Source organism: Panicum virgatum, chromosome 5N, assembly GCF_016808335.1.
Source record: "Panicum virgatum strain AP13 chromosome 5N, P.virgatum_v5, whole genome shotgun sequence".
NCBI lineage: Eukaryota > Viridiplantae > Streptophyta > Magnoliopsida > Poales > Poaceae > Panicum > Panicum virgatum.
This window is the reverse complement of record NC_053149.1, coordinates 53627212-53650724: the sequence shown is the minus strand read 5'-3', so window position 1 is coordinate 53650724 and position 23513 is coordinate 53627212. Positions and strand designations below refer to the sequence as shown.

The 23513-nt window shown below is 45.5% G+C and overlaps 2 protein-coding genes across 2 annotated transcripts; both read right to left on the bottom strand.

Annotated features, from left to right (window-relative positions):
• Positions 1–1933: 1933 nt before the first annotated feature.
• LOC120675386 (pathogen-associated molecular patterns-induced protein A70-like) lies at positions 1934–3312 on the bottom strand. The gene has a single exon (XM_039956598.1). It carries the CDS (start codon positions 2853–2855, stop codon positions 1968–1970), a length of 888 nt encoding a protein of 295 aa, XP_039812532.1. The 5' UTR covers positions 2856–3312; the 3' UTR covers positions 1934–1967.
• A 2502-nt stretch (positions 3313–5814) lies between these two features.
• Positions 5815–15600, bottom strand: LOC120675337 (WD-40 repeat-containing protein MSI4-like). Its single transcript, XM_039956526.1, has 15 exons — positions 15266–15600; positions 14499–14562; positions 14203–14289; positions 12453–12515; positions 12173–12238; positions 11979–12053; positions 11821–11896; positions 10266–10464; positions 9094–9175; positions 7994–8067; positions 7775–7886; positions 7590–7664; positions 7377–7438; positions 6402–6501; positions 5815–6244 (listed from the first exon to the last, which is right to left on the bottom strand). Exons 1-15 carry the CDS (start codon positions 15388–15390, stop codon positions 6143–6145), a joined length of 1362 nt encoding a protein of 453 aa, XP_039812460.1. The 5' UTR covers positions 15391–15600; the 3' UTR covers positions 5815–6142.
• Positions 15601–23513: the final 7913 nt, after the last annotated feature.

Sequence of the window (23513 nt, the reverse complement as noted above, 5' to 3'; positions counted from 1 at the left end):
TAGATAGACGAGGCCCGACCGCCCGGGTAACTAGCGGGCACACCGATCTTAGCCCGGCGGGCCGGCTTCCATCAGCAATGGCTAACTGCTGGCGGAGCAGGCGATATGATGCTCGGTGACGACCGACGGGCGACGGGTGAGAGTCAACTTGAGAGAGGGTCCAGCTCCCAATCAGGCTGCGCCTCAGTTCCTTGTCTGAATCCGGACATGATCAAGCTACCAATCTACCATGATGCCCGGGGAGCTTGCCATTCTGCCATCGCCAGGCCGCAAGGGCACGCGGATCACACCGTCGCCCGTCGGGGCCGATCAGTCGAGCACACGAATGGTACAGCAGCGATTTGATTGGTCCGATTGGCGAGCGGCTAGCTTTTGGGGATTGCCGGTTGCCTGGTTCCAAAGGTTCCACAACACTGACGACAGCCCGATTCTTTTCTCGGTTGGGCAATCCACGAGAGCCGCAACTTTAGCTTTGCTGCCGGCCATATTTTACAGCAAGGCTGCTTGATCTGTGTGTTGGGGTGTGCTATGCACGATCGTGTTAAAATTGAAAGCGGTTGATGTGTCCGAGAGGATCTTGGCCTAATCCGTCCTTTCGTCCCTTTGCCATGATTTAGATCTTGGTACATTTGTCTTATATATATATCAACTATGGTGATAATATAATGGTGACCAAAATCCAGGTGGAGATTTCAGAGAAAATGACAGGAGAGAACTAGATTTGTTTGTTTAAGAGGAGAGGCAAAGTAAAAGGCATGAACCGACGAAGAAGCCGATTCCAGACAACGGCGAGGGACCGTGACAAGCTCCTGAGGGGGACTTGGGAGCTAGTACTGGACACGAGAAAAGAAAGGGAAAGAGACCCCCGGAATGGATAGGGCCTTGGACCCAAATGGTGAAATGGACACTCCACAAACAGCCAATGTCTCCCATCCGTTCTGGGCCTCATTCCCTTTATGGGCTCAGAAGTCAGAAGTGACGAATCCTCGGTGGCTCAGGTTGTCTTTGCTTTCACTTTTCGAAATGTTTTTTCTTTGACATAGTAGCAACTATTCGAAATATTAAAGCGTGGATTCTTTTGGCTGCAGACAAGCATCCGCTGATCTGCGTTTGCATTAATTTAAGGAATGCTTTGCGGTCGCGAGGCATTGTGGCATCCGAATCTCTCTCTTTTCTTGCAGCGAAGAGAGAATACGAGCTTTCACAACGTTTTTCCTGGCAGAAGCATATCTGAAATCCATAATCAGAGGTTACCAGGGCGAAGACAATCTGCGCCTTTATTTCCTCCTTGAACATCATGTTCTGAACTGTGGCAGATGAGTACTTTCTTCCTGCGCTCTCTCCACGTTCTGCGATGTTGAATTAGAGAGGGACGACAAACTAGTTCTAGTTCAACTACAGAGATGGATCAAGTTGGACGCAGCAAACATGAGACTACGGCCCTGTTTGGTTCCAAATTTTTTTCATAAGTACCTATCATATCAAAAGGATTCTTACTATTTTATAGTATTAAATAAAACCTGTTTATAAATATTTTTTGACAGCTGAGTGCTAATTCGCGAGACGAATCTAATGAGCCTAATTAATTCATAATTTGCTACAGTAATGCTACAGTAACCATCCGCTAATCATATATTAATATACCTCATTAGATTCGTATTGCAATTTAATACTTCTAAATACTAAAAAGAGGGACTTTAAAAAAGTCCGTGAACCAAACCAGCCCTACGACGAGAACATCGGCGGTGGTTGTAAAATTAAAAAAAGAAACAGCCGTACATTCCACTTGTAGGTATGTATAGACATTTAGTTCCCAAAAAAGTTTGTGTAGTATCTGTAACATCGAATTTTTGGACACATACATGGAGCATTAAATGCAGTTGAAAAAATAACTAATTATATACTCTAATTGATTCCTACGAGATGAATCTAATTACACTAATTAATTCATAATTAAATATTAATTGTTAAATAACAACAAAAAATATGCTACAGTAGCCAAACTGGAACTTTTTCACGAATAAACACCCCCACCTACGTTGCATTGCACCACGCAGACTCGACAGCGAATGAACACTAGCTTGTAGCTGTACGACCCTACAAGCCGCGGTTGAGCATCTCCTTGTAGTTGAGCAGCGAGTTTTTTTTTTTTTTTTGGAACAGTTGAGCAGCGAGTTGAGCCGCTGCAGCTGCAGCTGCTGCCGGAACTTGTTGATGAAGTCGTCGGCGCGCGCGTCCACGCTCACCGCCGCGGCGGCATCCTCCTCCTCGCGCACCACCAGCGGGGCTCGCCGCGCCGGGGCCCTCGGCGCGCGGCGCACCTGGGTCTGCGCCGGTGCGGGGGCGCGCTCCAGCCTCTTCACCTCCGACCTCGACTTCGTCTTCGCCGCCCCGACCACCGCCTCCGCCTCCTCGTTCTTATTATTTGTGGCCCGGCGAGCCGCCGCCGGCGGCCTCGCGGCAGGCTCGGACCGGCTCCTGGCGTACTGGGCCTGCGCCTCCCGCGCGCCGCCGCTGGTGCTGTCGTCGTCTGCCCCCCCGGAGAGGTGGTGGTTGTACTCGGGCGGGAAGTCGCCGGAGCGGAAGCGGTAGAGGCCCAGGGAGCGCAGCCGCTCCATGACCGACGACGTGCGCGCGAGCGGCGCCGGAGGAGCGTGCTGATGCCGATCACCGCAGTGCTGCTGGTGCTGGTAGTGGTGGTCTTCGTCTAGGTAGTGGCGGCGGGAGCGGGAGGTGAGCGCGATGGTGCCGATGACCATGTTGAGCAGGAGGAAGAGCGTCGCCGGGGAGAAGTAGCCGCGGACCAGCGACCACGGGTTAGCCGCCGCCGCGAACGCGTCCGCGCCGCCGTCCATCGACGAACCAGCCCGTAACGAAGCAGGTTGCCCGCGCGCAAGACGAGGGGAGGGGAGAGTGCAATCTGCAGTGGCCTGGCCTCTAGAGCTCGCAGGGTGTGGGTCGGATATGCTGCTCGTGCTCGGTGTTGGCAACGGCAGGGGCGCGGGCCTCTTATACGAGGAGCCGTGGGGAGGGAGAGGGGGGCACGCGGCGCTCGGATCGGTGGCCGGGGGACGGACGGTGCTGGGGGAGAAGCGGAGAATGCTTGCCGGGAGGGGGAAACCGCGCTCTCACTGGATGGAGTGCCGCCTCTCCTCGTGCGCCGGCCGGTAGGCGGCAGCCGACCATCCACGGTGCCCGTGCCAGGTTGGAGATCCCGAAACCCATGGGAGCCTGGTCGAATCAATGCGAGCACGGGGCCGCTGCGCGTCGGCGGCTGCGTTCCATCATGAGGAGATACTGGCGCTGTCTGGCTGCCAGAAGTATCCAGTATTTTATCGGAGTGATGTTGTCGATCGAGCCGAGCTTGCCTTGAAGATCAATTCGGGTAGCAATTCCGGTCTTGTTTTTATGGCAGCGCCTGATCGATGATACATGGCTCGATTCGTGGTTCCATGTTCTAAATAAACAGAGGAATGGTTATATACAGAACTGAACGAACAATGAGACATGAAACTGAAGGCCTTTCGCTTCACTGTCTTGGCGCGCAGCAAGCTAGAAGTGACCAGCAAGTCCAAACGTGGCATCGATCGATCAAGGGTGGACTGAGCAAACCATGGCTTTGACAGGTTAATGAGCAAACCACGGGGAGTTAGCCGACTAGCCGTCCATCAGCCCACCTAGTTCATCAATCATCAGTACAGTTGTGTGTCAGCGTGGCACGATGCGTCACGTGCTGCCACCTGTTCCCGTGTTCTTGCTTCGGATCGATCAGAACCAGAGGCTGGTCAAACCTACCCAGAGCTTTTTTTTAAATTAAAATAAAAAACGCTGCTGACAGGTGACTAGCCCCGGCAAGATACGTGCTCCCATCAGCATACGCACATGTCCATCTTCTAGCGATGGACACTTGCTCCGTGTTTAGTTCCCAAATTCAAAGTTCCAATTTTTTTTCTCGGCACCTGCATGGAGATTTAAATCTAGACGAAATAAAAAACGCATTGCATAGTTTGCCTGTAAATCGCGAGACAAATCTAATGAACCTAATCAGACCGTACCTAGACGCTAAATCGCTACAGTAATGCTACGACTTTGTAGTTTTGAGTTTTTTCATTTGAAGTCATTAAGATGGTTAAATAATTGATTTAAACTTTTGACAGCATATTAAGCACTTTACCTCTATCAGATCATCTCTAACTTGACATGTTTATCATGGTTCTACAAATTAAGTTCTATATAATGTTTGATATATGAAATAATATAGACTAAATAATAATAATTCGATAAGAGATACAATGAGAAATCAAACTATATCATCATTGAGTACGGAATATAATGCAACACTCTAGGTATTATTTTGTCAAAGTAGCTTCTTAGTGGTAATTTGGTAATTTTGAGAATACTTTAGAACTTAAGGAGAAGGAGAAGATGATGAAGCTATTTTTTCCCTCTCTCTATTGTAAGCCGTTCCAGGAATTTCATTTAGGCTTCTTGGTGAGGCTGTTTTATTTTAATGTATTTGGTGTAACTTAAAAAACTGTTGGAGAAACCCCCAACAAACATACCCTAATACTTTATTTGGTGGTATTTTACCAAAAGCTATTTTTCTTCCTAATTTCTTAGTTTCAAATTTATATATTTATTCGTTTGTGCTTTGGATTAGTTTAGACAGTTAGATCTTCATAAAATCCGATAGTATAAATTCTTCCCTTTTTAAATTAACGTGGAAATTTCTAAATCCTCCTGACGAATGTGGTGAAGGTGGTAGTCTCTTTTAAAACTCCCTTATTAATATAATAGATTCGAATCAAGATCCGTCCAAACGCACAGTTTTTTTTCCCTAATTTTGATTGACGACCGACCATGCTCGAAATAAAGAGGACGATGACCTGGGAATGATGCGCATCAACGCCGTACCCATCGTCTAAGTAGTTTGTGAAAGGTTTTTTCTGGAATTCCGGCGCAGTTGAGCGGAGCTGTACTCTAAAGAGCGTGCGCTCATGCAATCCCTGTAACACAGCTACAAGGGCTTGGCTTGTTTAGTTTAGTAGCGCTAGGTTACTGTAGTAAATTTTGACCATCAATTAATGGTATTAAGTAAAGACAATTTACAAAACTAACTCCACAACCCCTGCGCTACTTCGCGAGACGAATCTAATGAGATCTTTGACCGCATGATTAAAGTATAGTTACTGTAGTATTACTATAACAAATCATAAATTAATTAGACTCATTATATTCATCGCGCACAGTTTCATCCATCTGTGAAAATATTTTGCAAATAAACTTTATTTAATACTCTATGCATATAAGATTCTCATCTAGTGCTAGATGTGCTACTGCAAACCAAACAAGGCCAAGCTCAGATAGTCAAGTGCACGCAAACAACTTAACAACAGTAGGACTTCGATAACAGATAACGACATGCCAACGAATGGATGATAACAGATAACGACATGCCAACGAATGGATGCGGGCCATTACTAATACGTGAACAAGACTACATGAAGTTGGATTCTGGTTTCAATCAAAACTGACCTACAGCCTATGTAATACCCATGTATTCTGGTTTCAATCCTAGCGTTGGATTGTCCGCTTACACAAAGGTTAATAGCCCTTTTAGGCTTTTATAAGCTTTTATACACGCGAAGTTAGGTAAATGTCCCTCGACTCGGTTACACGCAAACTGACCTATAGCCTATAGGTTTAACTTTTCTATATGTTCCTCGACTCAGCATGCTTACTCATATATTTCTAGATACAAATGAGATACATAAACATAATAAACGGGCCTGGCTCCACGCGGGAGGTAAGTTGTGAGCAAATTTAAGACTTCCACTTGCACACTTCGCAATCTCACTAGGTCTAATAGAACAATTCAGAATAACTGTCAACAATATCCAGCAATACCCGAATAGTCGGCCTACATACTACGGAGATATCCAGCTCTGATACGTTCGCAGACATACTCAGTTTAGTCACACAACAAGCTTAATACAAGCTCACAAGTCACGGGTCTTGGAGCATCAGAATCAGAGAACAATAACAATAACAATGTCAACTGAAGCCATTGTTAATGGCTAGGAAACTAGAACACCTACTCGGAGTTTGCACTGGATTGGATTCCACAGATAATCACAGGATTTCAGTTCCTCGGAGTGCAGCTGGCCAAGTGAGCCTTGAAATTCTCCAGTTCTTGGAGAACTTCCTCCTCTGGGCGGTAGATCAAATCACTCATGCGCCATATCTGAACAAATAAAATTGTAAGAACAGAACAGAATCCATATGGAATAAAGGACAAGGGAAACATATAGGTTTAGTAGCTCCAATTGTAAGTGAAAACACAGCTCACTTTTGTCTTGTCAATTCACAACCGTTTGCAAAATCACAAGAAAGACCAGTACCTGCAGTGTTCCACCTCCACCGGTGCTCTCACCATCATCTGAGACACTGACGATTGTCCAAGGATCCGACGAATTCCAGTGGAAGTCTACAATCTTATCCCTGCCAAAATATGCAATATAAAATTCATGGTTATAATGGAACCACTTAAAGAAAAATAAAGGGTTGTTTTTAGTGTTTTGTGTCACATGTGCTGAAAGGATGTTTCATATAAAGAGAAATGTATGCGTAGGGAAAGATACTGGATACCCTAGTCCCCAGGCTAGAAAACATGGGTCCATTTCTGTGTTGATTTCGTATGAAGATACTAACATTTATTGCTTTCATAGGGTGCCAAAACAGATTACTACTCAACTCGCTACCGGGAGGAGGCTGTACATAGAAGCCATAACCAAACCACTATGTCAAGTTTTTTTTTTGGGTGGGGGGGGGGGGGGGGGGGGCTACCCTTTCAAGATGAGACTGAAAGCAAGATCCAACAGAGGCTCAAAGCATGAGTCTTCCAGGGACCCTGGGAGTGGCTCCCGGAAGGTGGAGCATTTGGTGGTAACATAAAAGCAAAGCCTAACAGGACTAGAGACAAAATTGTACTAGGGTACTTCCAAGCTATGAAAGACAAAAGATGAAAGCTAGCCCAGAAGACAGGAAGGAATAAGGAGATCCTCTCTACACTTCTATAATGACACAATGACACATGGGCACAGCGATTGTAAATATTCTGTAGCGCCCTTGCACAAGCAGAAGAAAGGCATAGAATATCCTAGAGCAAGCTTGCAACTGAACAGAAGGGTCTAGATATGAGCTTTAAATACACCACCCTCCAGCATGTAAGAGCAGTAAAAACGTTTGAGGGCATATCGCTCCCTAATGGAATAGTGATTGATTGATGCACTAATTTTGTCGCAAACCCTGGAAGTCCCTTTCAGGCTCCGGTGGTCCCTATTTGTTCAGGGAGCTTTCCCCCAACAGCATCGTACCTGTGACCAGCATGTTGAAAGAAAAGCCCAGCTGGTACATTAGAATTTTTTTTCTTCCCAACCTGTCATGGCAAAAGGAAAAAAATAATATTCAGGCGAGAAAAGTACATGAGAAAACAATAAAGGAACTGAATCCCATCACTCTTCAGCCTTCACAAATCATTGTGCAGGATTGTCAGAAGGAACAAAATGGTTAAGTGCATGATTGGTTACCTTCTCATGATCCCACACATTTAAGAAACCATCTTCCGCAGAACTTCCGAAAACAGATGCTCTGTCAGGTGACCACTGGAACACAAAAGGTTTGAATTATGTCCAAAAAGCATTAAAAAACAATGTAATAAATAACCATATCTGCATTAAATGAAAATAATAACAAACATATTATCTTGACATGCCTGGACACAAAGAACAGCAGCTTTATGGCCCTCAAATTTGTGAATCGGAGAACCAGCTCCTCCAGAACCCAGATTGCGACGATCCCACATACGGACAGAGTTATCAGCAGAACTGAAATATCAATTGAAATTCTCACTACTCAAATATGTAAAAACCGATGAAGGAAGATGGGACCCATCTTCCACATGATGAGGGACTAAGCCGTAATGCCATCATACCCAGTTAAGATATAGTTAACATCAAGCGGATTCCAATCCACACAATGAACATCCCCACTGTGAGCTTTCTCAACCTGGAAATCAAGAATGAAGAAGTTTCAACATCTTACTGAATTTGATCATTCTGTGTTGAGAAATAAAATTAAAAGGCGCGAGGTATAAAAAAAATACAATGTCACAGGGGCAACACTGCAATCAGTTTGCCTGGTGCCCTTGCACCAGGGTAAGAAAATTTTCTATACTAGCTAGGCTCATATTCACCATTTATAGTTACAATTTTTTGCATGCTCCTTAAGGGGGCGCACCACGGTAAGTATGGAGCTAGCTTCACCCCTGCGAAGTCACCCTATTTGGAATAAGATTAAGGAAAAAAAACACCTGAGAAAAATCTTATCGAATGGACTCGTTGAATTGAGAATGTGTGGACAGCGCTGTGGTTGTGACATCATGGCCCAATTTGAATTACAGCCTTTTATTGTTGAGGGGTGGCGGTACTCCCCCCTTGCAAGTTTTGAGGGTAAGTTACACCAACATATAAGGCTTCTAGAGTCCATGCCACCAACCCAGGTTAACCCTTATACGTAAAGTGAGGACGAAAGTGTAAGCAGCTTAGTGGGAGTGTGCGGTCCACTCAGCGTGAGTGAAACTGAACCGTTTGGACTCAATGGTGTTACAGCGGTAGATCCCCACCTGTGGGGCCGCCAACTCAGCGTGATCCAGCCTTCGGTACCTTTTCTCAACCTTACCTTCCCAATGGCTCGAGTTTTTTTTTTCTGGACTCGTTAAATCAGAGTCACAGATCCAACTTTTCAAGGAATTTTGAGTTCGCCAGGTAATTGAAAATGCACAGCTACTCGAGGAAACAGAACCAGAAACAGAAGTACCATGCAAGTAAAATATGCCATGCCTATTTGACTAACTAAATCATTCAATGTGATGTAGCTGACCATACTAAACCCCCTGGTCTCATTAATAAACAACATTACGTCGCCTCTTTTCAAGTTGAGCTATGTTATTACAAAACATGAGTATTGCATTCATGCACTCAAACTTCTGCCAGAAACAAAATTGAGACAATTGAGATAAGAGGAGTGTGTTACCTTAACAGCAGGGCTAGTACCAGTCCGGGCATCCCAGAGAATAAGACAAGCATCATCACCCACACTACAGAATTCCTGTGCACTTCATCCCAAAAGGGAAATAACAGAGACATGTATTAATATAAACAAAAATGAAAATAAGGCATAAGTCGACACAGATGCTCAGAGACAGCTGCAATTAATTCACAATCAACAATAACGTTAAAAAAGTAGAGACGTTTTGCATAATTGCATCCATCCCAACCAACCCCATACCAACTCAGGTAGTCAGGTAATCCAACAAAGTGACGAGGGAGTACCAGCTAAGTAAAGCCAAGACAAAGCCGCAACATACAAAGTAAACCATCCAAGTGAACAAGTGAAATATAGACAAACCACATGACGCCAAGCAAACAAGCTACAGCAACGGGTGACTTCACTTTCTGCTGAACTTCACTCTAAAATATTAAAGGATTTTATACTACCTCAATGTTCTAATTTGTGTTGCTTAGGTTTACTGTGAGAAGATGAAGATTCTCAAGCTATGAAGGTTTATGTGGAGGACAAGACACATTATGTGGTGGACAACATGGACGCTGCCCAAGCTGAGAAAGGGCTACATGAAGACAAAGGTTTACAAGTGCTTCAACTTCCCATGCATGCGAAAACAAACCTATGACATTTCAGGATGCACAATCATGTGATTGGAAAGCTTATTTAGCCTACTTTCAGACATAACAAAATAGAATGTCATTACTTAGAGGTGATCATTGAGTTAGCTTATCTTCATAGACTGAAAGTCCCTTTTACACCCCACTAGAAGGGGTTATTCCTAGTATAAATACCCCTTGCATATAAGCTATTTTGAGACTAATGATAATCTATTTCGAACCTCTTTGCTCCTATGTGTGCAAACAATTTCAGAGTGATCACTACTCCTTTTGCTTTTGTGGCTCCCAATGGTGCTCCTGCTTCGTTTGATAGCAGTTTGTGTTGGTTGATTCCTTGAGAGTGCAGTTGGGCAAATTCATGATTCAGGTTGCCGTAATGAGAGTGGTTAGATTTGAAATAATCTGCCAAGTTGCACTAGTTATCTTGGCCACTTTCAGCTAGTTATCTTACTCGTGATCCAACATCGCGAGATCGGGACTGTAGCCTAGGCAGACAAAAAAAAAAAAGAGAATGCTATTTACCTGGAAGGGCAGAACTGAACATCTTCAACAGTGCTGTCATGTCCATGGAATATACCCCGAGGATCAACTTTGGGACTCTCCTTTTCATTCGCAGTTTTGCCAGACTGCTTGCTGCCAGATGCTCCAGGAGAAGATGAGGAATCCCCAAGAGCAGATATGTGGTCTTGGATGCTCCACAAGACAACAGATTTGTCCTTTCCTAAAAATTGTATTTGAACAAAAACATAGACCACCACTTATCAAAGCACTATACTCAAAAAAAAGTTTAAAAAACTGCTCTTTCCCTAGGGTCTATGACTCTTCAGCTTGGAAATGGAATTACAAGGTGTAATGGTGACTAGGTTTCATTCCAACTTCTTTTCCATGTCTTAAAGTTGCCACGGCATCTCTCTCCGAGCTAAATCAGGACTGAACCTGTCCATACTTGCATGCACTAGTTACCAAGGATACCGATGTCCAAGTGACACAATTGTGCATAGTCTGCCAAAAATGGGACACAGGGAGGGAGTGTGGGAGAGAGATTGCCAAGGATATTGTTGATCAGAGTTAAAATGATGCTGCTCAGATGTTGGCATAAATTGGCTTGAGATGTAAACCCTAGGGCACAAGATTAACTAGACAGTAACCAAATGCAACAGGTAGTACAATATGGTTACTTGTTAAGAAGGGTACACATCGCTAAGGACACTTGTCAATGCAACAAGGGAACATTTTCATTTTCATTCAGCAAAAGTTGTTGAAAGTTACGGCGCGCACGCCAATGTTCTTAAGGCGTTGAGGCGAGCTGTGGCGCTCTACCCCCGCCACAACGCCTAGGCGACGCCTCACCTCGCCTAGGCGACGCCATAGTCAGGGAAAACAAATGAGAAAAGAAAAAGAAAAGGGAGAAAAGGGCAAGGAGAAGGTAAGGCCCAGCCCACTAACAAGCCCATGACCACCTTATCTGTGTTTACCCCATCCTCCCCGTAACCCTACGTCCAAAACTGCCGCCGCTTCTTCCTCGCAGCAGCGCCGCTCCTCTCTTCCTCCCTCGCAGCAGCGCCGCTCTTCTCTTCCTCCCTCGCAGCAGTGCCGCCGCTCCTCCCTTCCGCCCCGCATGCCTCTCCTCCCTTCCGCCGGCGCTCTCCTGCACATCGACTGCAGCCGTAGCAGACCCGTGCAGCAATGAACCCCGGCGTCCCCTCCAGCTGCTCAAATGGAGCACCGCAGCCGCTCCCCCTTCAAGTCCTCGCACCTCCCCAGTTTCTTGGGGGCCAGATCTCGCCGGCGCCGGTGCCGTTGAGGATGAGGAAGGCGGAGGTCGTCGTCTGCTAGTTCTGGTAACCTTCTTGCTCCTCCTTTCATCTCCCGGTCGCTCCTTCCCCTTGCTCTTCCTCTCTTCTAGCTGGGCGTCGGCGACGCCTTGGCCTCCCTGAGCGCCTTGACGCCTTGGCGTCGCCTACACCTTAAGAACATTGGCGCACGCTCGAGATGTTGAAAGAAACAGGATAAACAGTTGATTCCAAAAAGAGAAGGGGCAGCAATAAGCAAGCATACAACAAGATGGAAATGTAACCTCCTGATAGTACATATGGTTCTGCTGGACACATGGCAAGCGCGAATTCAGCATTTTCCTGATGTCCTGTTAATATCTGACAAACAGTTGATGCCAGTAAGCCATGTGCCAGAAAGAATGAGTATATCTGGCACATTGAACTAAACAAACAATGGTACCAGATCAGGGCGAGATTCAGTTGCTCCTAGGACAGCATGTCTATTTGGTTGGGCTTCAACATCCCAAATAAGTACCTGAATGACAATGAAAAAAAGGCTGACACCCATAAATCTAACACTGCCTCACTGGAATAGTTATAGAGATATTGGTTCCATCAAAATAATTAAACAGTAATATAAAGGGCTGGACGTACATCTGGACTGTCGGTGTGAGTGGCTATGATCTTACTGTTCTGTGGAAGCTCCCTGATTCTGTTAACCTGTTTGAATGATAAGGGCAGAGATAATGCATCAGCCATGCGGTTCAACAAATTAAGAAAATCATCATGCCACTACACTTCAGATAGGAAAGCAAACTGAGCAACAAGGCCGAAAAGCCAATACAAAACAGCCACATTGAAGGTGAGCAAGAGCAACAGGTAACAAGGAGTGTAAAACACAAAACAGCCAAATTCAATAGAACATGACTCTTACCTCACCAGGATGAACTATAGTCTTATACTTCTTCACAAAAGGCGATCGTGCTTCCTCATTGAACTGCAAAAGGAATGTAAATCTGCTGAGCACCATTGTAACCGAACAAAAATAGAACCAGAAACCCCTAGGTCCTGTTGAAGGATCAATTTAACACCATGGACATTTTGGAGACACCAGCGTCACACTACCAGTTCATGGCCTCAGATTATCTGTACCAAAATATTTGTATGGTCACCCCAGGCAATTTTTACTAGTAAAAATAACCGCTCCCACTTCCGAATTGTGTAATGCTGTGTTACCGGGACACGCGTATCCAAAAAAATTTTGCCGCGTCGACGCGTATCGCGGTGTCGACTCACGTCTGACGCGGCTGGACACGCATCAGACTCGTTTAAAGAAGTCCTGCCAGGGCTGGGAGCGAACCAGCTGAGAGAGTGAGCAGAGAGAAAGAACACGAATAGTAGAGCATGGGATTGGCCTGGGAACCTGTGGGAGAAGAGAGAAATTGTTTTTCTGACTGCTGGTTCTGTACTTGTCAATACTTTTTGCACTGCTTACGGCTGGTGTACAGCTTTTGCTACAAGTGGTGGGCCTTTTTCTTGGGTAAAGCACCTAGTCGGATCTTCTGTGGCCATGTAAACATGTGTTTTAGGTTTATGCTGGTATTGTACTCAACAACTGAGTGCTAAAAATGCTATTTTACAATTTTAAAAATATATATTAGACGAATCCCCGAATCCTTATTTTCTGGTCTTGCCAAATCCGACACCCGCACCCGTGTCGGACTCCGATTCCCGCACCCGTGTCGCGGTAACACAGGTGTAATGCCTCAGGAGCTCAACTATGCTGAATGATTATTGTCATGCAAATAAAAATGAAAAATGACCCCATCAGGAGTGTTGTAATTTGAACACACCACCTCTAGATATGGCCACTCAGGTTAAAAATAATTTGAGCACGTTCCTACAATTGTCAAATGAAATACATGAGAACTTGTTACTAACTAATGCCGGTAATTCACATGTTTTATTAGCCCAATAGCTGTGAATCTGGGCCCATGTTCTTGCTCTCCTCATTTTTTGATGATTAGACCAACTGCATTATGACTTTGAACTTTATATCCATCAAGCTTAATTTGCAATTTAAGATTGTGTTTTTTACATTCTTGCCCATATTTTTCTACTCGCTGGCAAGAATAGCCTTGTCAGCAAGGCTTGCTTTGGCATGGTTGATAACCAACTGAGCTGTGTTTTGCAGGATTTGGATCAGTTCTCACTGGAGCCAGATCATCAACATGAAGTCTCGTCTCTACCAATCAAATTTATCCTACCTATTGGAAGATCGGGCCAACACTACCATTACAGCATTACATTGTTTCTCAATGTGGAATTAACTGGAGGACTGCAACAGTATGTGAAGGCTTCTGATGAGGAAGATGGAGTAGACAGAAGGTTGTAGTTATTCAGGATGGGGGTTTAAAAGCTTAGAGAGGTTGAACAACATTGGTTCTTCTGTAACCAAGCAACATATTGCTTCCTGACATGCAGCATTTGTTCATTGAGAGCTTGAAGGAGTAAAATGGTTAACATACTCTGATCAGCAAGAGTCTAATTTTCTGATTATGCTAAGATGAGACAAAATTGACATCAAAGGTCAGGTACATGCCACAAGACAAACGGCTGAAAACTCATGCACTTCTGCTTCCAACAGAACAGAACTGTAATCAATGCAACAAACAGTAACTAACCTGTGAGATATGTTCAGCAGCTGCAACCCTTGGTTTGACAACTTCACAGTTTGCAATAACCAGAGTATTAGGCACACTCCCATCCGTCTGAAACCATATCATGACAAGCAACTCCTATAGTTAGCTCCGATAAAGAAAAACTCCTATAGTTAGCTACGATAAAGAAAATGTATGTACTCATTAACTAACTAAAACATAAGCATCGGCTGGATTTGCATCTTGAAATTTCACAATTAGCTTCAGCTTCATAACATTTTGAAAGAGCTAAAACAATATGTGCTCGCAGATGCGCTTGCCTGCTCAGATAGGTAAAGGCGCTGGCGATTCTTGTAGGTAGCTTTCTCAAATTGCGGGCCCCACCTGTCCAACAAAAGACCAGCACATAAGTGGAAGGATCCAAGCATTGAAGCAACTTAATAAACAGAAAGCAATCAATCTGCGAATATTTATCTTTAGCTTCAAAACATCTGGCGAGATAACAGAATGTGTCAAAACTCTGATGCACAATTGCATTTCACCACCATCATGTTCATGCTCATGCTCTGATCAATAGTAACCATTTTCCCAACGAAATTAGTAAGTAATCATCAAGACAACAAACGTGCACCAGCCCACTAGCCACCAAACCATAATCCTATTATTTTCAAGAGTTAATTCAATTTGAACTGAAATTGGATCCACATCGCTTCCTGCCCAAACAGGTACTTAAGTCACTGCTGCAGGAATTACATGAACACACAAGCTCTTAGCCCCCAACCCAAACAGTAATAACCCACAAAAAAAAACACCCGCTCATAAACCCTAGCATCGCAAAACACTACTAACCCAGCATCCAGGCCCACCATTCCCCACGCTATTCCCACCAACGCACCAACCACGCGACAGATCTTGAGCCACCGCAAGCACAGCCCCGGACCAAAACCCTAGACGCTAAAGCCGAACGACCAACCCCTCAAAACCCTAATCCGGCAGGAATCTCCACGGAAACGACGGCTACGGGCATGAAACAACCGAGAACAGCGAGTAGGAAGGAAGATGGAGTGCGGTGTGCAGAGGATGTTACCGGCAGGAGAGCGACGGCCAGACGAGGTTGTGGTTGGCGAACCAGTCGTAGAGCACCGGGATGAGCGACTTCCACTGCGCGTAGCGCTCATCCACCGCCGCCCTCGAGCCGCTCCTCTCCTTCATCTCCGACAGCGCTGGCCTCCGCCGGCGGCGACTGCTCCGCGCCTCCCACTCCCACGCTCTCGGCTACTGCGGGAGCGTGCTGGCGCCCCGAGTCTGGAGGTTTCTGTCTGCCTCCGCGGCCGAGCCACTGCGTTGCGAGCAGAAGAGCAGAGGGGATCCAATGCTGGGAGCGGAGCGGGGGAGCTGAGAGATGGACGAGATGCGTAGGCTGGGCCAGGTTGCATTTGGGCCGGTAGAAGTCATAGCCATAGGGCTGCGTTAAGTTGGGCTGGCGTGTGAGTCTTCTAATAAAGGCCTGTGAAGAAGTTGGTTTTCGTTCTTTTCATATTCTTTTTTCTTTTTTTTCTTTTCATATTCTTTTTTCCTTTTCGCTGATTTAAGTAATGCAACATTTCTTTCCCTTCTGAATAAAAAAATAGTTTCAAAAAATAAAATTTCTTTCCCTTCAACTATAAGGCTTTCTCCAACCATTCCCCCCATTCAACTCCCCCCAAACATACTATTTACTATATTTTACTACCTTCCTCCAAAAGATACCTCCCCATATAACTCTTTCTCTCCAACCATTCCCCTCAGGCGTTCTCCAACGGGGCACCGTATAAGGCCCCCCACCCTACGTAGGGGGGCTTTGGGGGGAGCGAGCCGTCCAACGGCTCCCCCCATAGCTCCCCCTGTATACGGGGGGAGTTGAAACTCCCTCCATATATAGAGTGAGTTTCAACTCCCCTTATATCTCTAATCACACTGTTTCTTCATGATATTAATCTCATTTGAGCTCCGTAATATGATGATAATGCGTATTATGACAGTACAAATATTGTATGATTTTTTTAAAATTCAAAAACGATAAATAAATAGTTAGTTAATGAGTGATAGTATATAGAGGGAATAGATATGGGGGGAATGGTTGGAGAGAAGGAGTTATAGGGGGAGGAATCTTTTGGAGGGAGGTAGTAAAATATAGTAAATAGTACGTTTGGGGGGAGTTGGATGGGGGGAATGGTTGGAGAAAGCCTCATATCCATTCCCCCTATACACTATACCTCACTCTTTAACTATTTATTTATCATTTTTAAATTCTGAAAAAAATAGTACTGTATTTGTACTACTATAATACATATTGTTATCAAGTTACGAAATTCAAATAAATTTTTTACCATAAACAAATGACGTGATTAGAGTATAGAGGGAGTTGTAATCTCCCCCTATACGTGGGGGGAGATTCAACTCCACCCCTACGTAGGGAGAGCTTTAGGGGGTGCCGTTGGAGGCACCCTCCCCTCTAAAGCTCCCCCCACACAGGGGGGAGGGGGGTTTGGGGGGAGGCGTTGGAGAACGCCTAATTTTCTTCCTCCCTCAAAAAGACTCAAAGTTATGTTTCACAAGGTAGTAGTTTGTCATGATTGAGAATCTGCTGCGTTTTCGAGTTGTTTTTATTGCTTATCTGATTGATTCGAAATATCCGCTCTGAACTCCTAATGGTACAGATAAATGTTGCCTGCCTAACAACGTTCGGTGCTGCACTGGTTGTCTGCATCTCCAAGACTTGATCGGTTAGTGCAGAATTTAATAGGAGTTCCTTGTGCTTTTTTCTCAACGTGAAATCAAAACAAACACGCAAGTTTAGGTCAGTGTACGTAGATATGTACGAAGTCAGCAAAATGTAGCTAGGGGCAACTGAAATTTCAAAGGACGAGTCGGTTCGGCACATGTCAAATCTCGATTTAGAATAATCGCTGTCGGAGATCCTCTGATGCGGACGTGAGGCACCGGCCGGGGCTGCCGTTAAATCTTTTTGCAGGTTCAGATTGCTTTTGCCTTAAAATAAGAGTTTGGAATATGCCGGTTATTCTCCATTTACTCACTCCAGCCGCTTATTCCTGGAACATCCTACTTTCTTCTGAAAAGTATCAGAGCCCAGAAGTCAAATCCTGTTCTTCGCATATCAGTTTAGGTTTAGCCTTCTCCTTTTCTCCCATCCATATCCACAAGACTTTTACTTCAAAAAAAATATCCACAAGACTGTCGAGAGATTCAACAATTCATCAGCTCGCAGCCTCGCACAACTTGTGCACAGAGGAGGACTGAAGGAACTCGTCTTGTGCTGGTACTGTTGCTCCAGGCCGTGGATGGGGACCGACCGACCGGGCGATGGGGAGAGCACAGCGCCCTGAGCCCCTGATCTGAATCTGACTGACCCGTCGTAGATGGAGGGGCACATGGCCGGCGACCGGACATGTCGCGCCGGCCTGGTCAGGGTCGCATTGAACTTGTCCATCCTAGGCCTTGTTTGGCATGCCAGTGCATGCTATGAACAGTAATTTTTGGCCGCTAATTACGGTGTCAAACAAAGCCTGTTTACAAAACCAACTTCAGAAGCCCCGCGCTAGTGACCTTGAAGAATCTAATAAGGCATTTGACCGCGCGATTAAAGGATAGTTACTGTAGCATCACTATAGCAAATCATCAATTAATTACCGTCATTAGATTCGTCGCGAAAAGTTACACCCATTTCTAAAAAAAATTTGCAAATAGACTTCATTTAGTACATTATGCATGCGAGATTTTTTTTCGGGAATTGTGATCCCGCCCCGGACCGCACGGCTCGATCGAGACGGCCCGGCATGCATGCGCCAGCAGCATCACCACTCCACCACCACCAGGCAGAAGCAGCAGATCACAGTGCAGGGCCGTGTTTGGATAAAACAACGAAAATTTTTGCACAAAAAGACGAATGCATGCATGAAGTACTAAACGAAGTTTATTTGTAAAACCTTTTTAGGAATGGGTGTAACTTTTCGAGACGAATCTAATGAGCCAAGTTTCATCATGATTGGCTACAGTGATGCTACAGTAACTGCGCTCAATCATCCTCTGATCGTACGGTCAAATGCCTCATTAGCTAGAGCACCTGCTACAGTACCACAGTTGTGGAGGTAATTTTGTAATTAGACTTTATTTAATACTACTAATTAGTGGTCAAAGCTTCATTTCTCTCTCATCAAAATTTTTGACCCCCTCCAACCAACATGGCCCAGAGGTGGGTTGGGAACGGGGGAGGCCGCGGACCACCATCCAACAGCACAGGCACCAGGAAAAGACCAGCGCGGGACGGGCGGTTGCGGTGGTCCGCACGCCGCAGCGTCACGTCCGACTCGCCACTCGCCACTCGCCAACAGCGACCGCCGCCGCGCTTCCTCCTCTTCGGTTTCAGACTTTCAGGTTCCCGTCCGTCCGCGCAACGTCGACGCGTCATCGTCGGTCGGAGCAGACAAACGAATTCTCCTACGGAACCACTGCTAATCGAGAGTTGAGAGCAACAGGGATTAACAAACGGTTCCCCTTCATCTCCGCCACGACGATCCGTCGTCATCAATCAGATCAGGTTGTTCCACGTACAAACGAATTCTCGCCGCGCGAATTCGCTGGACGGCCGTGCGGCCCGTGCCGCGCCGTGCTTTTGTTTCGACTTTGGTGGGTCCCCGGCCTGGAGGAAGAATGGACACCGGACAGGATCCACTATTCCACCCTCCTCATTCAACTCCGCAGCGTGCACTAGCTACTTGCGGTGAGATCTGGGGCGAAAGCGAAGTCCCGGTCGGAAATCCATTGGACCGGAAGAAGTCTCCTCGATCCGCCTGCGATTTGCGCTTATCTAACCTGACCTCCTCGTCACCATCCTCCGTCTCCCGCGGGTTCCGCCGCCCATGTCGTCAGGCGTCAACACGTTCGTCCACCGTCCGTTCCCGACTCCGGCAAGCTAGCTAGCTACCCCGACCCCAACCGTCGTTCGAGCCGTTAACCGGAAGGTTTCGTCGTCGGCACGCTGGATTCGGGTGTTGTCTCCGCCGCTCCGGTTCCCCGGCGCGGGCCGGTCAAAAGCTGGCCTAACTCCGCCGACGCAAGCCGGGCGGGCTGCGTCGGTCCCGGCTTGCGTCGGTCGTCGAATTTCCACGCCAATTTGACGAGGCTGACTTCGTTACAATGCATGCTTGCATGGATAAGCTTGCAACTGCCGTGTCATGGAACTTCATCTAGGGAGGGGGATCCATGCTTTACTTGCAAACACGTTTCATACGTTGGCAGTCACTTTTTTTTCCCCTCTTGCTTGCCTGTCAAATCTCGCTGATTAATGGATCATGATTCATGCGCATGTAAGTGTGCTACTCTGGAACGCAGAGAACGAGTGCTGCTGTTTTTTTCTCTGTGATTGTATGACAAGACTGCATGTCTACCTTTCCCGTTGCATAGGCAACACCACGTAAATGTCATGTACCCACCAACAGGGCCCTCTAAATGACATTTTCAGCACCTAAGGCAGGCCGGATTATTACTGTTTGTGTTAATTACCTCTTGCGAACTAGCCAGTAGAGATAGTGTAGTACTGCCCATTATTGAAAGGAAGTGGCGGTTCGATGCTGTTTGTTTTGTGCTATCCAAATTTGCGCTACTAGAGAATCTTGTATGCATAGAGTACTAAACAAAATTTATTTGCAAAACATTTTCATGGATGGGTGTAACTTTTCGCGACGAATTTAATGACGGTAAATAATTGATGATTGACTACAGTGATGCTACAGTACCATCCTCTAATAATGCGGTCAAATGTCTCATTAGATTCGTCTCGCGAAGTAGCGCAGGAGTTGTGGAGTTAGTGTCGGGTACCACGATTAGGGGCACCCTAACCAGGGACTAAATTGCCCTCAAAACACAAACACATGTTAAGCAATCGGGCCCACGAAGGCCTGCGGTCTCCTTCCGATCCAAAAGAAAGGAAAGGACTCAAAGAGGCCCACTTCGCCCTCGGCCCACGGCCTGGCTCTACAGTACATCCCATTCGCACCCCCTCGACAACACCCTGCACCTCCGCCTCGCTCGAGGGTAGCGAACCTACCCTCGGGGTAGCAAACCAACTCCGTCTCACTCGACGGTAGCGAACCTACCCTCGGGAGAGCGGACCGACTCCGCCTCCCTCGAGACTACCCCTCGGCTGATGGAATCTTTGCAAAGAGATCTACAACTTTTGTTACATACACTTTTTCTTTTGCTCAATAGTTTTTGCTTTATTTAAAATACAAAGAAAATATAGCTTTTATTAGATCTCAAGTTACATGCATGATCTATTGGCCATTTTTTGGTCAGTGTGTTACATGTTAGATGCATAGCCTTGTGTAAAAATTTCGTGGACATTTGACATGCCTAGCTGTCAGTTTATTTACATCTTGCTTTGTGTCTTGTTTGATTAGTTTTATCTGTACAAGTTATATAACTTGGTTTCATGAGCTCAAACTTTTACATAATCTTTAAAAGGATGTTTAGATACTGTACAAAATTTTTGAGAATTTTTAGATAAGTGAAACCAATCCAACTAATTAATAGCATGAGTAAATGTGCTAATTCAAGAAAAATAGTTCCTGCACATGTAAAATTCTAATAATTTTTCTATGGATTAGCTTTGAGTATATAACCATGCTGGTAAAAGATGAGGCACTGGAACTTAATATAACTGTCTGTAGGTTTTAAAACAGATTAATATAGCTCTATTTTGTCCTATTTATCATGCTCTGTTACTTGCTCCTTTAAATTTGAAAAATTTACAGTATACTTACCATAAGTTTAGAAGCACTCAGTAAAAATTGTAGCATCTTTACTTGTAGGGCTTGTTCTGTATAAATGAATCTTAATCCTAACAGTAGCTGTTTAATGTATTTTTAATAATTAATATGCTCAATGAAAATAGCTGAAAAATTTATGGTAGGTTTGTACTTAAGTAATTGGCTCTCCATAAAAATTCCATCTTTAGAAACTTTACCCCTCAGCTGTTTTGAATATTCCATACTTGCACTTGAAAATAATCTTTCTAAAAATAACAAAACCCTCACTTACTTAATGAGAAATAGTTAATCTAGATAATACTCTATAAACGATTGCCTAAGGAGATGTAAAGAAAATATTTTACAACTCTATAGTGAATTAAATTAAGTTTGTTATCATAACCACAACTCATGCATGTGCATTTCATATATATTTGACTACTCTCGCCGACGGTACGTACGAGCTGGTGCCGGAGTCCGAGAGTGAGCAGCGTAAAGCTCAAGTTAATCTAACTGAAATTACTGAAGACCTGAACCAAAGTTCAGAAGAGCCCAAGGCTAGCTCCGCTTAGGAAGGCAAGCCCCGGAGCATGTCCTATCTATTTTAAATTTATGCAACTGCTTATATTCATATCTACTTGTGTATTTAAGTTGTAGGAATTATTTGGAATCCTAGTTGCATAATCTTAAGTACCTATATTTGAATACTAGTATGTGTAGGTCGCTAGTTGGCTATGCTAATGGTTCGGTAGAAGCCGAGTGATTTCCTGTCACTCGCGAGCTCATAGGAGTTGAATGCTTACTACACACTGCAATATAAGGTTTACGGGCGGTGTTGTTGTGCTTGTGATACACCATCTGTTTAGTGAAAATGGATAAGGCCGCGGTGTGTGGTAGTGGTGGTTAAGCGTTTGAACGTACTAACCACATGCCGAGAATATGGTAATCGGTAAGCTTAAGTACTTGATGGAACCAGCCGTGGAACATACTCCCCACTGTCTGGTCTTTAGTCACGCACGGGTGCAGGGCACCCTAGGGCGGTGGGCCTGTTCCATGCCCGGGGAAAAAGGGGAAAAGTCGTGTGGGTGATTTCATTCCCCATGCGTGTGTTTAGGTCTGCCTGGCCAGGTTAAGAAATTCGATTCGAATCGTCTGCCTCTCACGGATATTGGGACTGCTTAACCCTTTTGCCACATAGAGTAAGAAGTGGAACAATGATGATGAGGAATATGGTTGAATGATGAAAAATAATTGTTGTTCACCATGTATGCTATTGGATAGATGCTAATGTAGAATGGTTAATCGAACTAGAACTTGAAAGCTAAAATATGAAAATAAGGACTTACTCTTTGTTGCTTTTCGGCCAAAAACAAACCCCTCAAGCCAAAAAAGTCTTGCATGTCTAGTTAGAGGGCTAAGTATATCTTAGTCGGGTAAGCCTTGCTGAGTATTAGTATACTCAGTCTTGCTTGTGGCTCAACTTTGTTTTCAGGTGATACGTTTGAAGATCAGATAGCTAGCTTGACTTGGCCGTGTACTTTACCTCCTGGTTGGTCGGTGGAGTGGGATACGACTCCGGCCAACGATGACAATGCCAAGTGATGTCATGTACGGGCTTCATCATGACATCTTGTATCGTCGTTTAGAACTCGCTTTATTTCCGTTGCAGTTAAACTCTGAACTACTTTCAATTTGATTTTCAAGTACCTTTCTGAGATTTCGAACTTGGTTTGTAATAATTAAGTTAAGACTCTGTAATGTAATGTATTTGTGAAATATTGTACTCTCTGAACCCATTTTCGTGTATGTTGCATGTAAGTTTTGGGTTCGATCGACGCTCAGGTGGATTCTTCGGGACTTTACCCGACAGCCCTGCCGGATTACTCCGTTTGAAGTGCGTGTTAGCCGGGATTACCTTTAGGGTGATGGTTAGAGCACTTGAGCCGGATTAATTTGGACGGTGCTGCCACACAACTCCTCGTACTTCCCTCGTACTTTCCCCACCGGGGAACCCTCGAACAGCATGGGCGCAACCCTCGAACGCGGCCCGGGCCTTGACCGGAGCAAGACTCCCACCTGCAGGACCCTCGAGACACCGCCACGTCGCTCACAGAGGACGGTACCCTCTACAGGAGACGCCACGACGCCGGCGTGATCTCCGCAAGGCCAGGACGCCGCCCAGGACAACCGCACGCCCGGCGCCATGATCTTCGGAGTCCCACAACGTACTTTCTACATTAGTTGTTCACTGTGCGCCCCTGATTTGGGGAGAAACGTCGACTTTTTCCCCTCCCGTACATGTACTCCGCCCCTCCTTGTGTCTATAAAAGGAGGGGTGGACTCTATCTTCATCATCTTCTACTCTTTCACTCTCTTCCTCCGCGCACGCACACGCCCGCTCCCCGGAGCACGATATTGGCACTTGCCTCAATCACCTAGCAGAGACTTGGGAGCTTCCCTCCCTTTCTCGCCTCGCTTGTACCCCCTACTACAGGCACCCCCGGTGCAAGATAGTACAGTGCATTCATA